Source organism: Dipodomys merriami, unplaced genomic scaffold (genome assembly GCF_024711535.1).
Source record: "Dipodomys merriami isolate MVZ:Mamm:240054 unplaced genomic scaffold, mDipMer1.0.p SCAF_36, whole genome shotgun sequence".
Classification (NCBI taxonomy): Eukaryota; Metazoa; Chordata; class Mammalia; order Rodentia; family Heteromyidae; genus Dipodomys; species Dipodomys merriami.
Window position 1 is genome coordinate 4,117,613 of NW_027205159.1, and position 19,470 is coordinate 4,137,082.

The following is a 19,470-nucleotide window of genomic DNA, read 5'->3' on the forward strand; positions in this document are numbered from 1 at the left end:
CCCTCTCTCCTTCCTTCCTTATTCCTTCTTTTCTTTCTCTTTCTCTTTCTTTCTTTCCTTCTTTCTTTCTTTCTTTCTTCCTTCCTTCCTTCCTTCCTCTTGCTCTTTCTTTCTTTCTCTCTCTTTTTCTTTCTCTCTCTCTCTTCTCCCTCTCTTTCTTTCTGTCTGTCTTTCTTTCTCCTTCCTTCCTTCCTTCCTTTCTTTTTCTTTCTGTCTTTCTCTTTCCTTCCTTCCTCTTTCTTTCTTTCTTTCTTTCTTTCTTTCTTTCTTTCTTTCTTTCTTTCTTTCTTTCTTCTTTCTCTCTTTCTCTCTCTTTCTCTCTCTTTCTTCCTCCCTCCCTCCCTCCCTTCCTTCCTTCCTTCCTACCTTCCTTCCTTCCTTCCTTCCTTCCTTTCTTTCGTTCATTCGTTCTTTCTTTCTTTCTTTCGTGTCACTTCTGGGGCTTGAATTCGGAGCCTAGACACTTTCCCCAGACTTTTATGCTTAAGGCTAGTGCTCCATCACATGAGCCAACGCTCCACTTCTGGCTGTTTAGGCAGTTCATTGGAGATAAGCTTCTCAGGTCTGGTCTGCCTTCAATCTGCAATTCTCAGCCTCCTGAGTTGCTAGGGTTAAAGGCATGAGCCACCAGCTCCCAGCTCATGGTTATTTGTTATCCTTATTTGTTCATTTTATTTCTCCAGATATGTGTGAGGTTGCTAGAATGAGAAATGAGGTAATAGCTGTGGACCAGGCTTTTGCTTTCAATTGCACGAAACCTTCAATACCAAATGAGGAAGTACGTGTAACATGGTTTAATCCTAGAAAAAGTCAAGTCTCCAAAGACATACAACACAGAATTCACCAGGAACAAACCTGGATTTTATTTCTTCCCTTGAAACTAGAGGACTCCGGGATCTACCAATGTATTATAAAGTAGGTCACTCACTTAAAAATAGAATGAATTCATCTCTATTTATGTATCTTTAAGGAAATTGTTAATGAACAGAAAATGTGATGTGCTAAATAATATCATATGGCTTTATAATTGTTAAAAGATGATTCCCAGTGAATACATTTTAAAATACTCTATCTGTGTGTGTGTGTGTGTGTGTGTGTGTGTGTGTGTGTGTGTGTGTGTGTGTGTGTGTGTGTGTGTGTGTGTTATGCTGGTGCTGGGACTTGAACTCTGGAACTGGGCACTGTCCCTTACCTTTGTTGTTCAAGGCTAGCACTCTACTACTCGAGCCACAGCTCTACTTTTGGCTTTTTGTTGGTTAACTGGGGATAAGAGTCTCATGACTTTCCTCAGGATTGCTTTGAACCTTGATCCTCAGATCTCAGCCTCCTGAGTACCTTACCTCCTGAGTTGAGAGCCACTGATACCCAGCTAAAATACAGCATATTGGTAAGCCAGTTTTGGAACATGAATCTTTTCCTTTTGAAATGATGCTTTCATTGAAATTCACTTGCAAAGTATGTCTGTACTATTGTTGGTATCCTTCTTGAAATGAAAATGCTGTTGTAAAAGCCTAACCATGTAGGAATAAACCCCTTTTTTACCCTTTAAAGCAAGATATGTTTAGTATTGTTATTTTTAAATTTTTACTTTGAAATATTTTCAAATATACAAAAAAACTTGCAAAATGGTATGAGTGTCATGGCTCACAGCTGTAATCCTAATTACTTAGGAGGCTGAGATGGAGAGGATAGTAATTTAAGACAAGCCAGGACCAAAATTAATGAGACAGAAAAAGCTGTGTGGTGGTATGCACCTATGAATCCAATTGCATCAGTAAACATAACTAGGAATGATCAAAGTCTAGACTAGCCTACCCACCAAACCCGCAAAAAAAAAAAACTACAAAATGATGTAAAATTTCTCTGCCATTCTTTACCTAGATTTCCAGGTGTGTGTGTGTGTGTGTGTGTGTGTGTGTGTGTGTGTGTGTGTGTGTGTTGGTACTGAGGTTTGAACTCTCCAGTGAGAGAACTCCCATTCCTCACTTGGTTTTTTCACTTATGGCTGGTGTCTTACTGCTTGAGCCACACCTTCACTTCTGGGTTTTGTTTTTGTTTTTGTTTTTTTGGTGGTTAATTGGAGAAAATTGTTCTCACTATTTGTCTTCCCAAGCTTCAAACTGTGACTCTCAGATCTCAGCATCCTGAGTAGCCAGGATTACAGGTGTGAGCTGCCAGCACGCAGATAGGTTTCCATTTTTAAGATGATTTCTCCACATTTTTCTTATGCTGTTTTCTCTTCATGGGTATATGAATGTGCATTATACACTACGTTTTTTTTCTAAACTGTTTCAGTTGTTCTCATCCTTCCTCTTTTTACCATTTAAGATTTTAATATGTATTTCCCAGTAGCAAGAATATTGCCTTACATAATTACAGTGTAGTTAACAAATTCAGGAAATTAAACAGCCATACCACAGTTTCCTCTTTGTTTATATTTGCATCTTATCCATGACCACATTAGTGGCCTGTGTAGCTTTTTACTTTGCTGAATATGGTTCAGTACAGAATTATTCTTTGCATGTGGCTCACACTATTAAGAGTATCTTTTAATATAGAGCAGTTCTTTGATCTTTGTTTTTCATAGCATTGAGGGTCTTTTTTTTACATTGACATTTTAAGGAGTACAAGGAAAATTCTTTTTTATTTTTTTATTTATTTTTTATTGTGAAAATACTGTACAGAGGAGTTACAATTACCTGGGCAAGATAATGAGTACATTTCTTATCAAGCATTGTAGCCTCCTCCTTTGTTTCCCCTTCCCATCCCTTCCCATCCTCCCCCCCCCCTGCCTCCCCACCCAATCCTCCCCGCCCCCTGGCCCCCCCTGCAGAAAATTCCTTTTTATATTATAGCCTTCCTTTGTTGGTCAGGTATTTCTTCATGATTAGGTCTAGGTGTGTCTCTGTGCTAGAATACTAGGTATGTGCGTTATGCCCTCTGCAGATCAGTGGCACCCCAGACTCTAGTGGACACTTTTCCCTCATAGGCCATGTTCATTTGGGTCACTTGATTAATGTATTGACAGTTTTTCTACTACGTAGATACAGGAGAGAATGTATTGCATTCTGCTGAGTGATCACAGGATGCCTAATGTTTTGCTTGAAGTAAAGGGTTTGCACAGTGCTTTGGAAGTGATTTGAAAAGCTGTGATGAACTGAATTGCTTGAGTTTGTGACTGAGAGTTGACAGGTTTCATTCTGCTACTATCCCATAGGAATGCCAACAGTTGTTACAGAATACCCATGAACCTCACTGTTTTTATAAAACATTGGTGTGCCACTTCCAGAACGACTCTAGAAAATTTGTCAGATGAGTACCAGCAAACACTCCATCTGGGAATATCTGGCAGTCTCATGTGCCACCTGAATTTCCCAGAGAGTTTGCTCGTGGATTCAATAAAGTGGTATAAGGTAAAAAAACAAAAAACAACAACCTATCCTATTGATATTTTTGGTCTTCTTTTTAAGATAGTCACAAATTTCTAGATTAAACTGAATCTTCAAGATAAATTTGGTAAAGATATTTATGTGAGCTTGATAGATTTTTTATTCTTAGCTAATGATATTACCCTATTTCTTATTACCTTAATATTACTGTGTTACTTATTTTACATTTCATGGTTCTTATGACTTTGCAATATTTTGTTATTGGTGCCCTCTACACTTCTCCATTTATCTTTCAAATTATTTTTTATTTATTTATTGTTTTTATCTTCAGGTAGTTGTACAAAGAGGTTTCAATTCAATAAATCAGTTTATAAGTACAACACATCTTGATCAATGCCACTATTCTTGTTTTCAGGCTATTCTTGATTCTTCTTTCTTTCCCCTCTAACATTAGTTTGCTAGAATGGCTCCTGTTTCTTTGCAAGTGACTCAACAATCAAAATCACACAAAATCATTCCCAAGAAAACATTGTTCTCATTTCTATTCCAAGTCTGCTCTGGGCTCATCTTACCTTGACCAATAAAGTAGTTACCATGATCAGTTTCTCTTATTATCCCATTATGTAAAGCTATACGAACATAAAAATATATTCTCTAGTCTCTTCTTGTTAGTGCAATCTGAGTCTCTTGTGCTCATCTTTCTGCATCTTGAGTTTTCATGTGACACTCGCTTATTGACTGTGATGCTACACAGATGTAGAAGACCTAATCTTTGACATAGAAGAGCTCAGAAAGCAATTTGATTTACTCTGCTTATTAGTACTTGCCATCATGGCCATCTGGATCATGAGGGTTTTCTTTGTGTGCACATGTGCCACTTGAACTCAAGTCCTGAGTGCTGACCCTGAGCTTTTTTGTTCAAAGCTAGCCCTCTACCACTTGAGCCACAGCTCCACTTCTGGAATTTTTGGAGATAAGAGGCTTAAGGGTTTTCCTGTGTGGGCTGACCTGGAATGGGGATCCTTAGATCTCAGCCATCTAAGTAGCTAGGATTACTGATATGAGCCATGAATGCCCAGCTATGAATATTTTATGAAGAATTTTCTATGAAGAATTTTCATCGATTGATCCCATTTTTTGACAATTGTTTTCATTAGCCCATGTTAGTTATAGAGGGGGTTTCAATATGACATTTCTATGCATACAGATAATGAATGTATTCTGCTCATCTCCATCTCTCTTCTCATCCTTTTTCCCCACTTAGAACAATTTTGATAGATTCCTTTGTGTGTGTGTGTGTGTGTGTGTATGTGTGTGTGTGTGTGTGTGTGTGTGTGTGTGTGTGTGTGTGTGTGTGTGTGTGTATCTTGTGTTCTCGCTTGGCTCTTTGGCTTAGGCTGGTGCTCAACCACTTGGGCCACACCTCCACTCCTGGCTTATTTTTACTGATTAATTGGAGATAAAAGTCTTTCCAATCTGTCTGCCCAGACTGGCTTAAAATGGACATTCTCAATATCTCAGCCTCCTGAATAGTTTCAACAGGTTCCATTGTTGTAGAAAATACTTAGAGGGACCATATCCACTTTCTTCAATGGCATTTGGCTCTCTTATGGGTATCCATCCCACAATAAGACATCCTGTTTTACTTTCTTGTAATTCTTTTCATCTTTTTATGATTTATATTAATTGGACTAAGGAGTTTCACCATCATGGTAATTCACGTGTGTGCATATTATCATTAATCACATTAATCCTATGCATCACTCTCTCTCCCTCTGCTCCATAGTATTGAAATATAAGTTATGAAGATCACATAAAATACTCACTGACAGCTGTTGAATATGAGGGGTTAGAGGAGACAGGGAAAGTGATTCAGTACTCCTTCCTCCCCAAGTGGTGTTAGGATTAAACAAATGCTTTACTTTTGATTGAGTGAGTTCTGGGAAGACTGTTTTCCAGTAAATTGAACATTTCATCAAAGGCTCCATCTACGCTGGCAAGTTGTATATAATTTCTTCTCTTTAATGTTTGCCTCTGTAGTGAGTCTCACCTTCAGTTCTTATTACAATATATATCTGTTCTCTTCTTCTTTCTCCCTGTACCCATCCACCCCAAGTGGATGCACACACATGTACACACATGCATGTGGATGCACACACACGTGTATACACACATGCACATATATACAGAAAACCACACTTTAATTTTTGAGAAAATTGTCAGTTCTGTTAGTATTTCCAAAGGGCCCCCTCTGCATTTGTTAATCTTTACATATTCACTTAGGTTGCTTTTTTTCCTTTGCAAGTACTGTGGAAATGTCTCCCCATGAATGTCCTCATATCTGTCTCTATGCATCTTTGCTTGTGCATTAAATGCATGTGACCACCACAAGCTCTCGAATTGCAAGATGGTAGAGATACTCTAAGGCGTCTTACTTTATTTACTTTTTTGCCAAACCACTATACAAATATTTGTATCTGTTTGTGTTCTCATCAAGAATGCTCAAGATTCGCAACAACTGTGCATGACTGTACAATTGTAAGATTTAAGTTTAAAAACCAGTTTTGTGAACATAAATGTTGCACTGTTATCTTAGTTTATCTCCCGAATTATTAATGAGATTGACATTTTTTTCTGCTTACTGACCATTTCTGAATCCCTTCCTTTCCATATATTTAGCCATTTTTTGTTTTTCTTTTTCTTATTATTTTCTGACTGGCTTAGAGATGTTTTCATAGTTCTATCTAGATTACAGATGGGTATGTACTAAACATCTTCTTTATTGAAGTCTAACATACACATAGAAAGTACATAAATCTTAAGTGGACAAACTTTGATGAGCTGAGAGAGGAACGCATCTTTAATTACCCCTGTCATTATGGTGTAGTAATAAACATTACTACAACCTCCAAAACTTCACCCCTGCTATTCTGCAGAAACTACCAAAGATAACCACTCCTCTGATAGGCACTATCAGAGATCAGATTTGAGTGCTTGAACTTAATTTGAATATATTATGCATAGTATTGCATGTCTTATTTCTTTGCATCAATGGTAAACATGTGTGAATCATCCACATTTTGGCATGTATCTGTAGCTCATCCATTTTTGTTACTGTATAATATTGGTTATTATTGTTGCTAGTTGTTTCCAGTTTTTGGGTATTAGGGATTAAGCTTATATGGTTTATATCTTCTTGACTTAATTTTGGTAGGTTCAGAATGCCTACAAATGCATCTATTTCTACTTGGTGCTCTAGCATCCTTTTAAATTGAATTTTGGTTGCATTCTTCATATTTTGATATATTATGCTTTCATCAACCAATTCAAAATATACCAATTTTCAATGTAATTTCTTCTCTGACTATAGATAATTTCGAAAGATGGGTTAATTTGCCAATGCAGTGTGCTTTCCTTTTTAAACATAACTGTTGCTTGCATTATGGAAGTGAAAATATATATAATTTCAGTACTTAGAAATTTGTTGAGATTAGATTTATAGTATAGCATATAGTCAACTTTTGTAAATGCTCCTCAAAAGGTTTTGTAAATGTACTCAAAAGTACATTTATAAAATTAATTAATTAATCATTAATACTGAAATTTAAGCTTGTTAATTATGTTGTTTAATTATAGTGTTTTCATTTCTCAGTGTTACCTTTTAATCTAAACAAATTAAACACAGTTACTTTGGAGTCCCCTGTCAACGATTTTGCTACTTGATTCTTCTGTCTTCTATCTTCTCTTTTGATCATTCTGGACATGTCAAAGACCTGCTCTTTCTCAGATTTGAATTTGATGGAATAAGTTCATTGAGTTCTATGGAACAAAACTTCTTTGTGTTCTCTTTACGCTGTCTCTGCTGTCATTTAGACTTTATTTACCATTAGCTTAAGGCAATTGTATTGTAACTACTTAGTTACAAAGGGGTACCTAGTAGTACCCCTTTTTATTCTTTTCTGCCCAGTGCAAGAAGGTTTGTTCTCAAAACAAAGCAACACACACACACACACATACACAATAACAAACAAATGATCTTTCTTACTTCTTAAATTTCAAGTATCCATTCTCTTTTTCTAGTTTTCTATGATTGGATTCCTTTACTCAATGCTTCTTTGCCTGAATGCTCTAGGTTGATTAGTAAGTCTTCAGAGGGTTTACATTCTGAAGCAATGTCCCAATGGATTAGAACTAATTGGGGATTTTCAAGTAAAGACTTCCTAAGAAAGTGTTTTCCGAAGTCCAAGGACTCAGATTTCTTTATATCTGCATCCTGAAGGAGATATCATATTATCAAGTGTAATGCTTTTATCCACCTGACTCTTGAAGATAACTTAGCATCCAGTATAGGGAATATGTAGGATTTCTGGAATGTCATATTACATGTTGTAAGCAAATACTTGTTCTGGCACTAATTAATTGTTGAATTTCACTATGGAAGTAGTTTTACTCACACTGTTTTGGGTAAGAGAAAGAAATATGGTTCTACACTGTGATTGGCAAGTGAGGACAAAGTACAATACTAAGTATTGTACTAGTTATATTTTTATTTAATTGAGGGGCTTTTTAATGTGTATTTTATCTAATAGATTGGGAGCTTTCTGATGGCAGTAACTACATCTTATTCCTGTGTTGTGGAGGTCTCTGAAAGTGTTGATAAAGAGCAACAACTCAAATGTTTGGGTGCTGAAAAGGACTCCATTAGTCAAGCAGTCCCTCTGTAGAGTGGAGCTTCCAAAAGGACAAACAGGCCTGAGAAAGTTCAGAATTGGGCCCATGAAGTGAAGATGGTTAATATAAGAATGTCAGCTGCTGACAGAACAGAGGAATGCGAGACTATTCCTCTGGGTGGTTTCTGGATATAGCAAGAGACAAAGACATTCTCAAGACAACTCATTTGGGTGAGGCCTAGGTGACAGGAAAAGTTACATCACATTGCTCTCCATAACTCAACCCAGGTTTGTTTTCAATGTTAAGGTCTTGTTTGGAGACGGGCAATTTCATCTGCGAGATAAGTGACATCATCATTATTCACCTGGGCTTGCAATATCTATCTTTCTATGCATGCATTATGTATATATGCATCTATCTATCTGTCTGTTTATCTATCTATCTATCTATCTATCTATCTATCTATCTATCTATCTATCTATCTATCTATCTATCTATCTATCTATCTATCTATCTATCTATCTAATCTATCTATCTATCTATCTATCTATCTATCTATCTATCTATCTATCTATCTATCTATCTATCTACCTATCTACCTACCTACCTATCTATTGTTTATACATCTACATATTTACTTTCTTTGATGGCAAATCTTGATTATCAACTTGACTGGAGTGGAAAGTGCCAAGGAGACTAGGAGAGGATACCTGCGGGAGTATATGTGAGAACGTTTCCAGACAGAATTCATTAAGAGGGGAAGGCCTGCTTTGATGAAGGTGGTACCATCTCATAGGCTGGAGCCCCAGATGAATATCAGAAGTGCAAAAGAAGAAATCCAGCCTCTGTAGTTATTCTTTTGCCTCTGCTTCTTGGTTGCTGTGATCAGCTCTTTTCCTTGCCTTCCTTTAGATGAACTAAAATATCTGAAACCATGCACATAATTCTTTTATCCCTTAAATTTGCAATGTCAGGGATTTTGTCACAGTGATGACAAACTAATTAGCATACTAACTACCCATCTATTCATCTATCTACCTGTCATCTCCAACCATCTAGCCCTTGCATGTGTGTATACACCCATCTATCCTTATATGTATGAATGTGTATATTATGTATGTATGTATGAATGAATGATATACTACCTATCATATATGTTATCATGTGTCTTTTATCTCTATTTTCTGTCTATCTACATATTATATCTATCTATCATTCACCTATTTCTATTGTCTTCTAGTTAGATTGTGAATAATCAAAAGTCTAAGCATAGTTTTCTTATTGCTAATTGAGAACACAACTAGTATTCCCAAATACTCATTAAATTTACTTATTTATTTTTGAATTTAGGGCTGTGAAGAGATTGAATCAATAGGGAAGCAGTTTGAACCTCGAGGGATGAGACTTTATGTGAACACTGTGTCTGAACAGGACAGTGGGAGCTATGCCTGCAAAGCTATATTGAATCATACAGGGGCACAGTACACAGTTTTAAATAGCATCTCGGTGGACATCGGTAAGTATGTTCACATCTGTTGCTTAGTTTTCCTTTTGGCTTTTCATAAGCTGGCTGGCTTCAGGCTTTGAGCAATGGTGGCCTGGCTCTTGATTTTTCCAGAAGTGTATCACTAAAATATGATCATCTCAAATATGCTACTGTTAGAAAAAAAAAGGATAGAACAAATTAGGCCAAAAGGCATGGACAAGCATAGTTTTCCTATCCCCCAAACTCCTCAGATCAGAATACTTAACATTCTAATTTTAATTGTGAAAGTTAAGTGAGAATATAAATATAGGGTCACAGATAGAGGGTCTAATAAAGTGTAGGTATTCAGCACATGATAGGCATTATTACTATTACTCATTTCCTTCAGCTTTCATTTGTGAATACTTTGGTGGGCCATTCCAATGTTGGCCTCCCTTGACTTGAGCTCTGTAAACTTTAGGGTCTTTAGATATGGTTCTAGGGTAACTTACTGTTCATGGGGTGTCAGTTCTCAACCTTGACCTACTTGTTTCTGTCAAATATATACTCTGGGGATTTGAAAGCAGAATCTTAGACGTTGAAGAAACCCTAAAAATAATTAAGTTGAGTCATCAAGCTTACAGAGGCCTAGGAGAAGACCAAATTATCAATGTTCACAAAGCTGACTGATATAAAAAAACAGGGCCCGAATGCTCAAGTAAGCACTTTCTTTATTAAATGCACTGGACAAGGAATTGTTCTATGTTCTCTCTTTCCTTCTTTCCTTCCTTCCTTCCTTCCTTCCTTCCTTCCTTCCTTCCTTCCTTCCTTCCTTCCTTCCTTCCTTCCTTCCTTCCTTTTCTCTCTCTCCCTCTCTCTCTTTCTTCCTCCCTCTCTCCTTCTCTCTCCCTTCTTTTTGTAATTGTTTTTAGTGGTAGTGGGGATTGAACTCAGGGCCTCACAGTCACTAGGCAGGCACTTTCCTGGTTGAGCCAGGCCTCTGGTCTCTTTTTTGTGTTGATTAATTTCAAGGGAGGTTTTCATTTTATACCCGGGCTGCCATAGGCTGTGATCCCACTACTTGTATTTCCATATTGCTGGGCTTACAGGCACTTGCCACTGGTGTCTAGCCACTGTGCTGGTAGCTAGGTCGCTGCCTTCACCTCTCGAGTAGCTAAAATTAAAGACTTGAGCTATCATACTAGACAGAGGGAAGCTTGTTTTTTTTATTGTTTTCATTTAGAGGGAAAGAAAGAACAGTTAAATACTTCTTTGACTTGTACCGTCATGTTTATCACTAATTTCTAGAAAACCTCACCTAGCTAGTTCTTGATGCGTGGTTGCCCTGAGTGATGTGTCTGTGCAGCATGCATGGTCTCTGCTTCCCTGATAAAGACCCGATGCTAATCCAGGATGCACCTTTTATTATGTACATCCAGCAACTCACTGAATGCTAGCCCTTTCCTGCTCACTCACAAATGGCTTATGTGATTTAAGTGAGTTTTGTTAGCCTCTAATTTTAATTTACTTCATTAAGAGCCTCTTAGTGAAGAAGATAAGTTACATTAGATTTAATGCTGTCATGCAGATAAGGTGGGTTGGAGTGACACTGATGCTGGGAATCATGGCAGGTTGGGATCAGGTAGGACCCTAAAATCCAAACTGGGAACTATGGATTACATTTCAAGAACAATGATGAGCACTCAGAGGGGTTGAGAATTGGAGAGTAGTGTGGGTTGGTCTTTGTTTCTGAAGCAGCAGGTAGGTGCTGCATACGGAATGTTCTGTACAGGCATAAGATAGGTGAAAAGCTAGGCAGAATTGCAGGTGCCACATCATACTGACATGGGTAACATGAAGAGGGAAAGCTCTGGATGTACTCAAGGCATCTGCAGAGGCAAAAGCCCGCAGATCTGAGGGCTAACTTGAATATAGGGAATGGAGAATAAGGTGGGTCAGGGTCTTTGCGTATATGCAATTGTTTGCATGGTGATGCTAGTCAGTGCAACAAGATAGCTTTGGGAGGGGAAGATCAACTAAGAGGTTGAGTGACATGCTTTTGAGACATCCAAAAGGAGTTGTAGAATAGGCCATGCCTATGTGAGTCTGCAGGCTAGAGGAAGGGCTAGAGGAGCTTAGATTTTGAAAGTCATTGGTCTTTACATGAAAATCAAAGATGTGATTGTGGATGAGATTATCTAGGGAAAGAGCAGAGATAAGAATGAGAAGGCTTAGAAGTGAAGCCAGAGACACAGATTAGACAGTCATTGTTGGACTTGGTGATGGTGAGGAATGAAAAGCTATTGCCTAGAATGACTTCCAGGTTTTACATGAATGTAAACGAGGGGCTCGTTGTCCATTAACTAGCTGGCATTAACTTCTTTTGGGTTTTACTGAATTGGGTTGCTTTGTAGAACTCACAAATATTATCATTACACAGGACATGTATTTCTGCATTTTTCCTAGTTTTCTTTTGTCTTACAACTTTTCCATCTCTCACCCCAAATATATAAAAAAGATGTGGGACAAAGCAGGTGATTGATAAGTTTTGGTGAGCAGATAGAGAGGAAGTGTAGAGAAAGACTGAGGGGCAGAGAGATGATCATGAAGGGAGAGGTGCTCATGGGATACTGGGGAACAACAGAAGAGGAAAGGATGTAAAACAAATGTGGAACTTCAAGGTAGGAGGAGGGAGGAATGAAACCACACATCATGGTAAGTTAGGGTCATCATTTGTCTCTCCCTAGAACTTCAGCTAGAACTTTGCTTATGTGTGTTTGGATTGTTAAAGTAAGAAGGTTCATTAGAGCAAGTTATTAGTTTACATTATTATCAAATACTATCATGGCTTAAGTAAATTCTTTTGGTAGCTCAATTTTGTCTTATTGAAGGCCTGTGACATGTTATCTTTCATTATATTACATCGAAGTACTTTGGATATATTGTATTTGGGGCTCATGGAACGTTATGTGGGTTTTATTTCTTAGCAGAAAGAATTGAAAATGGAGGAAGAATCCCTAAAATCATTTATCCAAAAAACAATTCCATTGAAGTGAAACTTGGTAAGTAAAGCCATTACAGTCATTGAAATTACCAGGGCCAAACTCAGAGAGGTACAAGTTTTCTAGTGACTATACAGAATCTCAGAGATGAAGAATAGCTCCCTCCCCACCCTGCCCCACCCCCGTCACCCAGCCACTAGACATACTCTTGAGAGCCATCAGATTAAAACCATGACAGCAGGTTGTGGTATGAGGTTCTGGCCATGAACACTGTGGGTCTCAATAATCAGTATAAATATCAAAGCAATAGTGATAGAAATGTAAAAACAATTCTGAAATAAACTACTAATCAATAATGTTGGTCCAGAATTCTGGGTTATATTATGTAATAATGGGCTATACATTTAAGGAGCAGGGGAAATTACTGTGTTATGTTTCTTCACTTAGTTGGGAAAAGATTAAAAACATAACCTCCATTTGGGAACACAGTAAGGAAAAGAGGGCTTAATTTTTTTTTTTTTTGGTACCAGACTTAAGGCTTGAATTCAGAGGCTGGGCAATGTCCGTGAACATAGTTGCTCAAGCCTGGTGTTCTACCACTTGATCCACAGCCCCACTTCTGGCTTTTTGGGTGGTTAATTGGAGATAACAGTATCATGGGCTTTCTTGCCTGGACTGTCTTTGAACTGCCATCCTTAGATCTCAGTCTCCTGAGTAGGTAAGATTACAAGTGGGAGCCCCCAGTGTCTAACTTCAAATTATTATTGTTTTAAACTTAAAGTAAAATAAAAAATAGAGTGAAAACCCCTAACATATTGAGGACCTTCTGGAAAAAAATTAGACTCTTAGACTGTATTAAAACATAGCTGGTCAGATAAATCATATATTAGAAACCACTATGATTTTATATATGTTTTTTAATGGCTTGTGTTGTCACAGTAGCTACTCAGAAAGCTGAGATCTGAGGATCAACGTTCAAAGCTAGCCTGAGCAGACAAATCTGAGAGACTCTTATCTCCAATTAACCAGCAAAAAGTAAGAAATGGGGGCTGGGAAGGTAGCTCAGCAGTAGATTCTTCAGCACCACATAAATAGACAAAGCCAGCAAAAAGTAAGAAATGGAGGCCTGGCACAAGTGGTAGCATGCCAGCCTTGAGTCAAATCTAAGCAACAGCTCAAGAGCCTGGACTCAAGTCTCAGTACCAATACATTTGTTAAAGATACCTATTAAAAACTAATTGCATAAGTAGTTTATCACTTGCTTGAAATACCACAAAAAACAGACTAGGGGATTTCAATCTATTAATAAGCTTTTTTTTCTCTTTTACTTATTTTATTTCCATCTTTAAGTAGTTGTACAAAGGAGTTACCATTCAAAAAAAGCATATATGAATACAATGAATCTTGATCAGTATTTAGTCTGATATTAATCTTTTATGGCCAAAATGTATTAAATGACAATCGGATCACTTTATGTGATTGCTTTGTTACAATACTTTATTATAATTTGTTTTTGCAATACTGGGGACTCAGAGCCTTGTATATGCTGTGCAAGTATCCCAGCACTAAACTTTATTTCCAGTCTCTCTCATACATAAAATTTTTATGTACCAAATAATAGTATTTCAAAATATAAATCTGAAAGTTTCAGAAGTACTAGGTAATACAAATGACAACTGTTTCTATTGTATTGAGGAAATAGAAATCCAAGAGGATACACATATACTGGTAGCTCAAACCTATCATTGTAGCTACTCAAGAGACTGAAGTCTGAAGATAGAGGTTCAAAGTCAGCCCAGGTGGACAGGTATGAAAGGCTCTTGTCGCTGGTTCATCAGCAAAAAACTGAAGTAGAGGTATGGCTCAAGTGATAGAGCTGTAGCTTTCAGCAAAAAATCCAATCAAGAGCATGAGGCTCTGAATTCAAGTCACAGTACTGTTGAACACACACACACACACACACACACACACACACACACACACACACACGATTAAAATTGGCCACACACACACACACACACACACACACACGATTAAAATTGGCCACACACACACACACACACACACGATTAAAATTGGCCACACACACACACACACACACACACACACACACACACACACACACACACTCGATTAAAATTGGCCCAAGAAGTATTTCTGGTAAACAAAGATATTTAGGACTCGACAGCAAGATGCATTTGTTTACCAGTTGTCAACCAATTTGAACCATTAAAAATGGGTAGAATTTCATTTAATGTGTCTTTTTTTAAAATAAGTTTTTTATTGTGAAAATACTGTACAGAGTGGTTACAGTTACATGAACAAGGTAATGAGTACATTTCCTTTTTTTCTTTTTTTATTGTGAAAATACTGTACAGAGGGGTTACAGTTACATGGGCAAGATAATGAGTACATTTCTTATCAAGCATTGTAGCCTCCTCCTTTGTTTCCCCTTCCCATCCCTTCCCATCCCCCCCCACCAATCCTCCCCCTCCCCCACCAAAGTTGTAAAGTTCCTTTTCGACATAATGACTTGTACCTCTCACTGTTGCGATGGGTCCACCTGTATCCTTAGTTAAGCAATTTGTTTTTTCCCTTCCCCTCCACAAATTATACCAACATCATATACAGTGAAAGCAGGGGTTATACTGTGGGGGAGGGACATACAAAGCAACAAAGAAATCATCTTATAAATGTGTTAGAAACAATCGCATGAAAGAAAAAAAACATTTGAATACATATCTTAGGGTTCATTTCCCTAACATCAACTTATCTGACCTTTTCTGCTTGACTCACACATATGCTAGTTATTGCAAATAAAGGAAACCATGGGACCTATGTTTCTTTGGGCCTGGCTTACTTCACTTACTTATCCAGCATTGTTGCCTCCTCCTTTGTTTTTCCCCTACCATCCCATCCCCCCACCTCCTAAACTACATTCCCCAACCCCCCTACCCCCACCTAAATTGTAAAGTTTGTTTTTCAGCATAGTGTCTTGTACATCTCATTGTTGCAGTGGGTCAATCTTATCCCAATTTAAACATTTTGTTTTTTCCCTTCCCCTCCCCAAATTATACCAACATCAAATACAGTGAAAACAGGGATTATACCATGGGGCAGGGACATACAAAGCAACAAAAAAATCCCATGGTTCCTTATAAATACGTTATAAGCAATAGCAAGGAAGAAAAAACCATTTGTGTCCTTATCTTGGGGTTCATTTCACTTAATATCATCTTATCTGAGCTTTTCTGCTTGTCTCAGACATATACTAGTTATTGCAAATAAGGGAAACCATGGGACCTATGTTTCTTTGGGCCTGGCTTACTTCACTTAATGTAATTTTTTCCAAGTCTTTCCATTTCCTAACAAATGGGGCAATGCCATTCTTTCTGATGGAGGCATAGAATTCCATTGTGTATATATACCACATTTTCTTGATCCATTCATCTACTGAGGGACATCTGGGTTGGTTCCATATCTTACCTATGGTAAATAATGCTGCAAGAAACATAGTTGTGCTGGTAGCTTTAGTATGGTCTTGTTTGTGATCATTTGGGTAAATGCCCAAAAAGTGGGATTGCTGGGTAATAGGAGAGCTCTATGTGGAGTCTTTAGAGCAGAAAAAACAAATAGCCTCTTCCGTAAATGGTGCTGGAAAAATTGGTTAATCACCTGTAGAAAACTAAAGCTAGATCCTTATATATCACCCTGAACCAGAATCAACTCCAAATGGATCAAAGACCTTGGAGTCAAAGCAGACACCCTGAAAACATTACAGGATGGAATAGGAGAAACCCTAGGTTTCCTTGGCACAGGCTGAAATTTTCTTTTTTTTTTTTTTTAATTTAATTTTATTTTTTTTGTCGGTCTTGGGGCTTGAACTCTGGGCTTGGGTGCTGTCCCTGCACTCTTCAGCTCAAGGCAAATGCTCCACTGCTTGAGCCACAGTGCTACTTCCTGTTTTCTAGTGGTTTTCATTGGAGATAAGAGTCTCATGGGGCTGGGAAGGTGGTTCAGTGGTATAGCGGTTGCCTTGCATGCATGAGGTCCTGGGTTCGATTCCTCAACACCACATAAGCAAAAAGAAAAAAGCCTGAAGTGGCGCTGTGGCTCAAGTGGTAGAACAACTCGCCTTGAGCTGATGAGCTGAGGGACAGCGCCCAAGCCCAGAGTTCAGGCCCCACAACTGGACCAAAAAAAAAAAAAAGAGTCATGGACTTTCCTGCCTGGGCTAGCTTTGAACTGCGATCCTCAGATGTCAGCCTCTTGAGTAGCTAGGATTACAGGCATGAGCCACCGGTGCCTGGCCTGAAATTTTCTTAATAGAGACCCAGAAACACAACAAATCAAAGAAAGACTGGACAAAAGGGATTGCATGAAATTTCAGAGCTTCTGTATGGCAAAGGACATAGCTAGCAAGATCAATAGAAAGCCCATGGATTGGAAGAAGATCTTCACTAACCATACAACAGACAAGGGTCTCATATCTAAAATATATTTAGAACTCAAAAAATTAAATCTCCCAACAACAAATCTCAAAGAAACAACTGCCCAATAAATAAGTGGGCTAAAGACTTACAGAGAAACTTCTCTGAAGAGGAAAGAAGGATGGCCAATAGACACATAAAGAAATGCTCAACCTCCCTAGCCATAAAAGAAATGCAAGTCAAAACAACATTGAAATTCCACCTCACCCCAGTTAGAATGGCTATAATCAAGAACTCTAATAACAACAGATGCTGGAGGGGATGTGGACAGAACGGAACCCTACTGCATTGTTGGTGGGAGTGTCAACTTGTTCAACCACTTTGGAAAGTAGTGTGGAGTCACAAGACTCCACATTTAATGTTTCTGAGTTTGATTGCTCTAGGTTCCCGCCTCATTGTGGACTGCAATATAACAGATGTGAAGGAGAACACGAACCTGCGATGCTGGAAATTCAACAACAGCCTGGTGGATGATTACTACAATGACTCCAAGCGCGTTCAAGAAGGAGTTGAGTAGGTGTTTCTCTAAACTCAGCAAAAGTCGGGGGGGAGGGGGGAAGGAGGGAGGGAGACGTTGAGGGGTGGGGAGGGAAGAGATAGTAGGGAAAACACAAAGGAGGAGGTAACAGTACTGGATAGGAAATGGACTCATTACCTTGCTCAAGTAACTGTAACCCTTCTGTACAATATCTTTGCAATAAAAAAATAAAAAAAACATTTTAAAGTTTCCCATCCTGTATAAAATTGCTGCTATTACCCTCTGCCTTCTTGTTACTACTCTTAGCTTTGTCCTTCGAAGATCCTTGTGTGCCCTTGCTTTAGGGAAGTGTGAGATATGCATGTTATTAATGATCCCAACTTAGTTCTGGATATGTGGCAAAACGTGAAGCATGCCTTACATAAAGGGTATCTACTTCTCTCAATTGCTACTCAAGTCTTGGCTGCCCCATTTAGTCATATAAACAACCATAAACCTTCAAGGCTTAAACAGCAAAACTAGCCTAAGATGAGAGAGAAAGGTCACAGTTACTAGTAACTTGAGAGCAGAAAGACCCTGGCAAGGAAATCTGGGCAAAGCTTTCCCCCCTCCCTCCCCCCGCCCCGCCCTACACACACAGTCACTCTTCATTCAATTATCCAGAAGAAAACGCAAATCTGTATCTACATAATACATAATGTAAACACTTATTTGTGCCACTGGATGAGGCATTCATAGGGTAAAAAGGATGGTCCAAAATGTTCTCCAGGACAGAGCATTTAGAATGATGATTATGAAGTTTGGGTAAATAAGATTTGCATATTAATGATTGCCCCCCCTTTGTTTTTTTGTTTTTGTTTTTTTTACAGAACCAATGTTTCTTTTCCAGACCACAATTTTTACACAGTAAACATAACCTTCCTGGAAGTGAAAATGGAAGATTATGGCATACCTTTCATGTGTCATGCTGGAGTATCTGTCGCATACATAGTATTAAGGCTGCCAGGTAATTAATGCCTTATGTTTCAAATACTTTATAGAGGGAATAAAGTGATAGCAAGGAAAGGCACATAAGAGAGATGGGATGTCACACGCTTGGCGTGGGGCAAGATGATCATATTAAATACAGAACCCAGTGGTGATCGCTAAGAAGGAAACAGTGCTAGACATGCACCTTAGAGTGCAGTTTATTATGTCAGGCTGGATTGCTCAACTTTGATAACTATTCACTTATGACTTTTATCTTCTAGTTTATTATACAGTAATTTGACATACAATGAAATGCTTATGTGTAATTTTGCCATGTGACTTTGCAAAAATATCTCTTAATTCTGATATTTGAGCAGGAGGTGGTCCAGCTCCAAGTGTGTACATAAATTACACCTAACACTATACAGAACATTTCCTTTGTGTCAGTACTGGGGCTTGAACTCAGGGCCTGGGCATTGTCCCTTAGTTGTGTCACTCAGTGCTGGCACTCAACACTTGAGCCACAGTTCTAATTCCTGGATTTTTGCTCATTGGAGGAGATAAGAGTCTTATAGACTTTCCTGCTCTGGTTAGCTTTGAATGGTGATCCTCATAGTTCAGCTTCCTGAGTAGCTAGGATTATGGGCATGAGCACCCAGATTTGTACAGAGCATTTTGATTATTAATTGGAAGTAATAAGACAGATTGGAGAATGGAAGGTGAAATCATAACCTTGTGAATCCCTTTAAATTCTGCATCATACCAGGGGACTGCATGAAATGCCTTGGAGATAGTTATGTGGTTTACCAAGGCAATCTTGGTTCTATTATTCTGTGTGTGTCTGTGTGTGGGGGGATATATGAAAAGAGAGAGAGGTTAGCTATATACAAGAGAGAAGGCATGAATCACCATGTAGGTATACTTCTCCAGAACCTAATATCAAGTGTAGTGGGTTATGTGTGAGTTAGCAGACATACTTTTCCTTCGGCTGGTATCAGGACTTGTG

At 38.3% G+C, this 19,470-nt stretch overlaps 1 protein-coding gene across 1 annotated transcript in view; it reads left to right on the plus strand.

Moving 5' to 3' along the window:
• The first annotated feature begins 703 nt into the window (after positions 1-703).
• Positions 704-19,470, plus strand: part of Il1rl2 (interleukin 1 receptor like 2) — a 33,971-nt gene continuing 15,204 nt past the window's right edge. The window contains exons 1-6 of the mRNA XM_069988427.1: positions 704-915; positions 3,218-3,413; positions 9,411-9,576; positions 12,513-12,587; positions 17,401-17,530; positions 18,365-18,501. Of these exons, the coding sequence (XP_069844528.1) occupies positions 704-915; positions 3,218-3,413; positions 9,411-9,576; positions 12,513-12,587; positions 17,401-17,530; positions 18,365-18,501 (916 nt within the window). The remainder of the gene's footprint in view (positions 916-3,217; positions 3,414-9,410; positions 9,577-12,512; positions 12,588-17,400; positions 17,531-18,364; positions 18,502-19,470) is intronic.